This window comes from Phyllobates terribilis, unplaced genomic scaffold, assembly GCF_046119375.1.
Source record: "Phyllobates terribilis strain yellow unplaced genomic scaffold, ASM4611937v1 Scaffold_3__8_contigs__length_932513732, whole genome shotgun sequence".
Lineage (NCBI taxonomy): Eukaryota > Metazoa > Chordata > Amphibia > Anura > Dendrobatidae > Phyllobates > Phyllobates terribilis.
The window spans coordinates 315,484,286-315,492,356 of NW_027362763.1; the positions used below are offsets into that span (position 1 = coordinate 315,484,286).

Consider the following 8,071-nt stretch of genomic DNA (forward strand, 5'->3'; position numbering starts at 1 on the left):
CAAAGAAGAATGGTCTACAATTCCAGCAGAGCATTGTAAGAAACTCATTGATGGTTACCGGAAGCGGTTGTTCGCAGTTATTTTGGCTAAAGGTTGCGCAACCAAGTATTAGGCTGAGGGTGCCAATACTTTTGTCTGGCCCATTTTTGGAGTTTTGTGTGAAATGATTAATGATTAGATTTTTGCTTCATTCTCTTTTGTGTTTTTTCCTTGCAAGCAAATTAAATGAAGATAATAATACCAAAGAATTTGTGATTGCAATCATTTTCAGGAAGAAACTGAGTATTATCTGACAGAAATGCAGGGGTGCCAATACTTTTGGCCACCACTGTATGTTCTTCCTGTTAAAATGATATAAACCATGCAGAAACCAGACAAATAGACAGGTGGTAATCATTGTGTGACAAATCTAGCTATACGTTGTAGAAAACTATGCATTACATTCATTTTTCCTGATTAAAGTACTGATGGTCTATCTATTGTGCCCAATCCTTGTTCTCTTCTTTGGGATCTGATAACAGTTAGCCATACAGTTATGACAAAAACTAAGTGTTCAATTTTTGAATTCTATGATTTTGCATATCAGAACGTAATAAAACTATCTGCTCCTTAGAAGATCTTAAAATCATGTAAACACCAACTGAGTTGAACAACAACATGTAACAAATTACACTGCCATTTTTTTTAGCAAAAACTAGGCCAAACTGCAGAAGCAGTGTGTGACAATTTAAGTACATCTTTACTGTAAAAGGGTAAGTAGCAGCCAGCTGCTGCTAATCAAATGCCATTGATTATTAATTGTTTATCAGCAAGTGTAGTCAACTATATAAAAGCAGAAGTTCCGGCAGTTTGCTGGTCTAGAGCAATCAGCCATGTGTTTATACAATTATTGATTGTTCTCAATGGGAGAAACAAAATAATATTGTAGGTATGATACCTTATAATGGCTAACAAAAATACAATAAATGATGCTGCAAAGCAAGCTTTCGAGACTGCTTAAGTCTCTTCATCAGTCATGGTGTAACAAAGTATCTGAAGAAACACACATATATAAACAAAAAGAGCAGAGTATATATAAGTGTGTTACTTCAGATACTTTGCCTGATGAACAGACCAAAGCAGTCTCGAAAGCTTGCTTTGTAATATCAAATGGTTTATTTTTGTAAGCCATTAAAAGGTATCATAACTACAAGATTATTATTTTGTTTCTCCCATTGAGAATAACCAATCTTTTTTCAACTGGCTAAGACTGTACCAAAACCTTTTTATTTAACTTAACACAATTAAAGACATCATCAATGACCTTAGAGAAACAATTGTTGCTGCCCATCCACCAGGGAAGTGATATAAGGCTATTTTCAAACCCTTTCCATTATTCTACAGTGAGAAAGATTATTTACAAGTGGAAAACATTCAAGACAGTTGACAATCTTCCCAGGATTTGACATTCTACTAATTCCACCCCAAGTTCAGATCATGCAATACTCAGAGAAATTGCAAGAAACCCAAGATCTAAAGTTCAGACTCTAAAGGCCTCAGTTAATATGTTAAATGTTTAATTTCATGAGAGAACAATTAGAAAAAGACTGAGAATTATGGTTGCCAGGAGAAAGCTTCTTCTTTATAAAAATAACATGGCAGCATGTTTAAACTTTGCAAACTTTCTATCTGAACAAAATGCAAGTCTTCTGAAACAATGTCCTTTTGGGCAGACAAAATCAAAGCAGAGACATTTGACAATAATGCTCTGTGTCACATTTGGCGACAAACAAACAGTCCCTTAAAATCAGAACGTAACAAACCTTCTGAAGACAAGATGTTTTTTATTATCGAATCATCTATTCTCTGTATATGTGATAAATGTTGATTGTGGAAAAACACATTAATAGTTATGCAGTATATGCTTTGTTTTATATGCTTTGTCTTTATGTCCTTTGGCACTACAATCATCATATTATGTGTTTTAGACCCATAATTTTGTGATCATTGATGACCTCAAGCCATTAACATTCTACCATGTTAAGGTCCACACCATTGCCCTCAATGGTTCATCTACAGAGAAAACCTTCCTCACGCCTACAAGTTCTGTAAGGTGAGTTACAGTGGGCTATTTTTGCAGTGTGGTTTCCTGATGTAATAATCCTAATGAACTTTTTTATATAGTGAGATTGAAGATATGTGACTTTTTCCATTGCATAATAAGGCTTTCCCCATTACCTTTAATTAGAATTATCTTTTATAATCAGAAAATAACAAGGCTGAGTTCACACTATATTGAGGTAGGCGCCAAACCTATGCCTAAAAGTAGGCAGATATATTCCTAATTTTGTATGAGCATGTCGGACATATTTATTGCAAAAATAACAAAATGGAGCTCCATAGTGTAGATCAGTGGGATTAAATGAAACCTGTCACGTCCAGAAACGCTATTTATCGGCAGATATACTGTACGTGTAATGTGCAAGTAATTAGCATTTAAAGCCCATTTAGCTAGTTTACTAGATCAGCAGCGACAGGGAGAAAACTAAATTATATTCAGTTAGTGCAGCTGTAAACACTCCATGACACTTTGAGAGCCTACTCTGCAGTGTGTGTTTGCAGAACAGGCTGTCAATCACATCGCCTGAGACTGATTACAGTGCACTGACTGTGGTGACTATAACTGTCCCCTGCTCTGATGACTAGAAGCGGGAGGATATAAGTTCATCTGTTTCCTTGTAGCCTATGCTCCAGTAAGAGTGCTAAACAGGATTTGAATGCTATTAAACGGCAGATTACCAACATATTTGTAGGAAAATACAAAATACCATTTCTGTACTGGATGTGACTGGTTCCCTTTAAATTGTGTGACAATGAACTATAGGAAAAAAGCTAACCTTAACAAGCCGTGTGATAGCAGGAATAACTCTGCCTAGCACTATTGGTGTGAACAATGAATGAATCTGACGATGGTGGGTGTGGATCCACTGCGCCACTGGCCGAGTTTACCCTAGAGGGGAGTGACTAAGTAACTACCTGGTCTTCACTAGAGCCTCTGATGATGAGACTAGGCTTGGGCCATTGAAGTAGTCACCAGTTACCACTCCTGGGCAGTCCCCGGACCTGCAGCAGCTGACCGAAGGGTCAGAGCCACAAAGCTAAGTATAGGAGCAAATACAGAGATGTGGTCAGACAGCCTGAGGTCGGAGTGGGCAGCACAGGCTCAAAATACAAAGCCAAGGTCAATAGCAGAGAGATCAAAGCAAACAAATAAACAAGCAGGGCCGAGTCAGAATAATAATAAACCTTAACAGGGGACTAGTAACAGAAACCAAAGTTCAGGCAAGATGGGAGGGAAGAGCTGCCTAATTGATGGCCTGCTGTTCGGGTATAAGCCAGGAAAGTGCAATTCTGCAGGACACAGAGGGCTAAATTCCTGCAGAGTCTGGCCGAGCCACCCTATGTGCAGGTGGAGACTCTCCAGCGACAGGAGCATGCAACAGTGCGGTAAGAGCTGCAAGAGGCAGTTCAGCGTGATGGACTGACACTGGGAGGAGCAGAGCAGAGCATATCTGGCTTCGATATAAAGCATGCTTCAATTCAGTTAGAACAAATGCATGTTCCAATGTAGTTAAAAGGTTTTATTTAGAAAACGCATTCCAGTACCTGACAAAGGTATTCGATCAACTTCTAAACATATTGAACCTGATTCATCAAGGCAAGTGTTGTCCAAGTTAGTCCTGATGAGGGGACGTGCAGGAATCAGAAGCTCCTGAGTCATGAAGAGGCCTATGAATCAGGAGCACTGGTTGAGTGGCATATACCTTTGTGTGCACCTCGCCACCAATCCTAATCCAGACCGTGCCAGCATAAGATTTGTGGCATAGCGAATGCTGCCGTTGGTCATCAATTTGACAATTGGCGGTCGCCATGCCCCTGTCCTGCTCCAGCTCCACCCATTTCAGAGGAGTGTGGAAAAACTAGCATTAAAACAACAAAGTTACAAAATTTTGGCGCAACACCAGAATTCCGGAGTCAGAGCTTTGATGATGTCTAAATAAAGCCTTTTTACCACACTGGACCACACTTTTCTGAATCATTGGCAGCACCCAAGTGAAACCACTTTTATTCTATCTGAATTGAAGGAAATCTAAACATTGGGAAAGTCTAAAATGGAACATGATGGTTGATTCATACTGCCTGAATCACAAGCTGCATAAATCAGACAGAGGCTGTTGCCTTGGACTAGTCATCTGCTACGCATAGTCCACGGCTGGCTTTTCAAAGTATGTTTTGCAATAACAGTCAGTGACTGATACATGCGGTCCCTTAAAGCTGAATTTGGTGGCCAAATGCAGTGTAGCTTTGGTCTAATTATGTCTCGACTTTCCTTCAAAGTTTTTAAATCTACTTTGAAGGAAAGCTGTTTTTTAGGAAACATGAGTCACAAAAATGACTGTCATTACCACTTTTCGAATATTTGTAATGCTGTGAACTCTCCATTTACCCCGTTACACCGGAATCCATCTCCTGCATCTATCTTAATGTATAATTAGGAAGATTTGAAAGGCCCATGAAACCATTAGTCGTGTCTACAGAGAGATGAGCCTGGCAAATTCCCACATGAACAAGTAGAAACTGCATTTTTCTTTGAGAAGGCTGGAGTCACATGAGCAAAGAATGATCCTCTCGTGCGAGTGTGATCCGATTCTCTCACATAAGACAATCGTATCACGTGGAGAAGATGGAGAACTTCATTTCTCCATCTTCTCCATTGTTTGAGACATCTGAGTGCAGTCCGATGTTTTACACGCACCCATAAACTTGTATGGATGCACATGATCTGAAGCCTGGAGCCACTCGCATCATGTTACAATTTTTTTTCTCATGCCGAATTGGTATGCGAAAAAATAGCAGATCTGCACTGCCCCATAGTATTACATTGGGCTGACTGCGATCCAATAAAACATCAGACAGCACTCGGCCGTGTTATACGCTCATGTGGGCGAGTCCTAAAGAACACAATTCAAACTAAGGAATTTTAGGGGTCTATTTTAGTAGTTCTCCATTTAAAAGTAATTGTTAAAATTGTGTATGTGAAATGTGATTACTTTTAATGTGTAATTTCTCTCTTTTCAGGTTTATGTCCTATGCTGAAAATTAATAGAAAAAAACAATTATTTCACAAGATAGGAATAGGCAATAATCCCGTCACATATAAGTTAAACAGAAGATAGGCCATGTGGAGAACAAGAGGAGAGAGACCCCAACCCCAGACTTGCTCCAATTTAATTATATAGGCGACTTCTGTACACAAACCCTAAGTACAAACTGTAAAATGCCGATACATCTGTAAGTGTGTCTGTCATCACTGGCAGACACAGACAGAAAAGAGCCCCTTTGCAAGAACAATATATGGGCCCTTAGCAGCCCAAGAGCTCCTAAAAATTCAAAATTGCACCTGCTTTGGAGGTAGAAATGGGCCCCCTTACCTCTTGGGCCCCTGTGCGGCAGCACATGTTGCACCAATGATATGTCCGCCCCTGTCTATCATACAGTATACTAATTGTCTTATGTCTACAGATCATTTTTAAGTTATATTGATATCATATTTTGTATATAGTAATTTCTACATTTTGTGTTTTAATTTATGCATTATTCATTAAAAAACATTTTTACAGGAAATGATCCATTAACTAAAACATGGCAATTTTATTCATGTCTGAACTGCAAATACTCAGTCCATGAAATTATGACATGGCGAAGAATGCCATGTACATGGAAAACTGTAGTTGAGTAATAAAAAGAGTGCTCCCAGAATAAAAACGTATCATCTTTCCACTGATTAGGGCATAAGTGTCTGATTGCTGAGGATCCCATAGTTTAGACTTCCAAGAATCACAAGAACAGGGACTCCTGTGTTCCCTGTATGAAAGGAACAGATAATTATTTGCACTTCTGCTGCACTCAGTCTATGGGACTGACCGCTATGCGCATAAATTGGGAAATAGGAAACAACGTCATGGGCATCCAAGATTCATTGATGAGGATGTAGAATGAAAGCTCGCGCTTATGGTCAGATCCCACAGAAAAGCTACTGCAGCACAAACTGTTGGAAAGGTTATTTCTGGCATTGACAAAAAGCCATCAGAATATACAGTGCTTCAAAGCTAGCTACATAAAAGCAGACCATAGAAACTGCCCATGCTGACCTCCATCCACTGCATTGCGGCGCAGGGAACCGCTGGGTCCATGTGCTGTAATACACGCTGCTGTCCAATGAGAGCCCAGCAGCTGACATTGGCATGCATGTGACTGGCGGTGCATACCAATAAAGTCATGTGCTCCCGTCACTTGCAAGCTGAAGTCAGCTTCCGGCTTCAGAGGAGAACGTTGAGCGGCGCGGGAGCAGAGGGAAGATGAGTAGAATCTTTACCTTGTTCTTTACCTTGTTAAGAAAAAAAATGTGGCAGAATGGGGGACATGTATACCAGGATGGGGAACATACATACCAGGATGGGTGATATATATACCAGGATAAGGGACATATATGTGACACCCCAGGGGTCTGGTTGCCACAGTGATAGAGATATTATGTCTGAGAGCAGGTGGGAGGTCCTTTGGTCAGGGATCCTGTGCATGCCACACCTCCTGCCCAGTCTGGGGAGGGGAAGAACTTCCCCTGTATAAACCCGGGGCTGAGGCAGGGTGAGTCAGACAAGGAGAGTGGAGAAGAGAAGCAGCATAGGAAACAGCAGAGTTACAAGGAGTCAGGGGCTGGCAGCTACAGAGCTCGCCCTGACTAAGAAGATTCTTTACCGGACCCGGAGTCCGAGGCTGTGGGGACTAACTCCTACCCAGCAGCAGAATCCGTCGGGCAGGGGATTTCAGGTCCTCTGGCCCAGAAGCCCGAAGGCACGGTCACACGCGTGGGACCAGCACCGCCATCGTGGAGCGGAAGCCATTAGAAGGCCCCGAGTCACCGGCCATACGGGTGAGCACCACACGGTACACTCAGGGACGTGGGCTACTTACATCAGCTTCTAGCAAGGTAGCCAGAAGAGTACAGTCAGTTTGGGAGGCTTACAACTACGCCTGGCCAGGGGAGATCCCATCTGCTCAAAGACTGACCAGGCCCCGTTTGCTAGCAAGTACTCCGGGAGGGTCTGTCGTTGTTACCAGTAAAGACCCTGAACTACACCGTACCGTCTGAGTGGTTCCTGCTACCCCCATCATCTACGTCGGCTGCCCTGAGGCCATACCCCTCCCGTTGGGGGTTATACTATCACGCTGCACAATCCTACCACCGGCCTCAGCGGTCTGCCCTGCAGCAGCAGCTTCCTGGCTGCACTCAACGGGTGGCGTAGTCATCAACTATTTACTACTAATAGACTGCCGTCTAGTTTGACTCCCTGGGCACGGACCGGGTCACCGCCACGAGATTACAACCCTCCACGGATCCGGCTCCGGGTAAGCTCCCGCGTGCGCACCGCAGCGCGATACAGGCCCAGGGGCGCGTCAACTTTGGCGTAGTCGGCAGGATTTCGTGCCCGCAACCACCGGGTACTGCGTGCCCGAAAAGCAAAGACTGTTCAAACTTACCAGTGGTGAAGGTTTCCCGCCATCCGGCGCCATCTTCTACCTTCTTCCCGCCATCCGCGAAGTTTTCCCGCCATCCGGCGCCATCTTCGACCTTCTTCCCGCCATCCGTGGAGTTTTCCCGCCATTGGACGCCATCTTGAGGACGCCGCGCGGGAAGAAGAGGGGCGTGGACTCCGAAAGCGCGCGAGAACTGAAGCCCCGCCTCACGTCCGGACGTTGCGTAAGGTCCTGGAAGGAGCCCAGCAGACGCCGACGTCACAGGAGCGCGACGGAAGGTCCTCAACCCTGACGATCCACTGCGGAGCCGCGGCCTACGGAACAGGATCATCCCAAGGTAGGCCACGGTCCACTAGGGGGGAGGAAGATGTCGGATACGGAGGAGAGCTTCACTGCCTCAACCCCCGCCAGCGCTACCGCTGCTGCAGTTATGCCCTTCACCATGCCCTATATCCCGGGAGCAGCTTGGCTACCCCAGTACTCAGGGGAGTCA

General features: G+C 43.6%; 1 protein-coding gene across 3 annotated transcripts in view; it reads left to right on the plus strand.

Annotated features, from left to right (window-relative positions):
* Positions 1 to 6,821, plus strand: part of LOC141258085 (anosmin-1-like) — a 97,717-nt gene extending 90,896 nt beyond the window's left edge. For 2 of the 3 annotated variants that reach the window (XM_073673093.1, XM_073673094.1), the window contains exons 15-16: positions 1,968 to 2,092; positions 5,119 to 6,821. In XM_073673093.1, coding sequence (XP_073529194.1) covers positions 1,968 to 2,092; positions 5,119 to 5,143 — 150 coding nt within the window. In that variant the 3' untranslated portion in view covers positions 5,144 to 6,821. The remainder of the gene's footprint in view (positions 1 to 1,967; positions 2,093 to 5,118) is intronic. The other variant, XM_073673095.1, reaches the window with a different exon arrangement.
* The last annotated feature ends 1,250 nt before the right edge of the window (positions 6,822 to 8,071 follow it).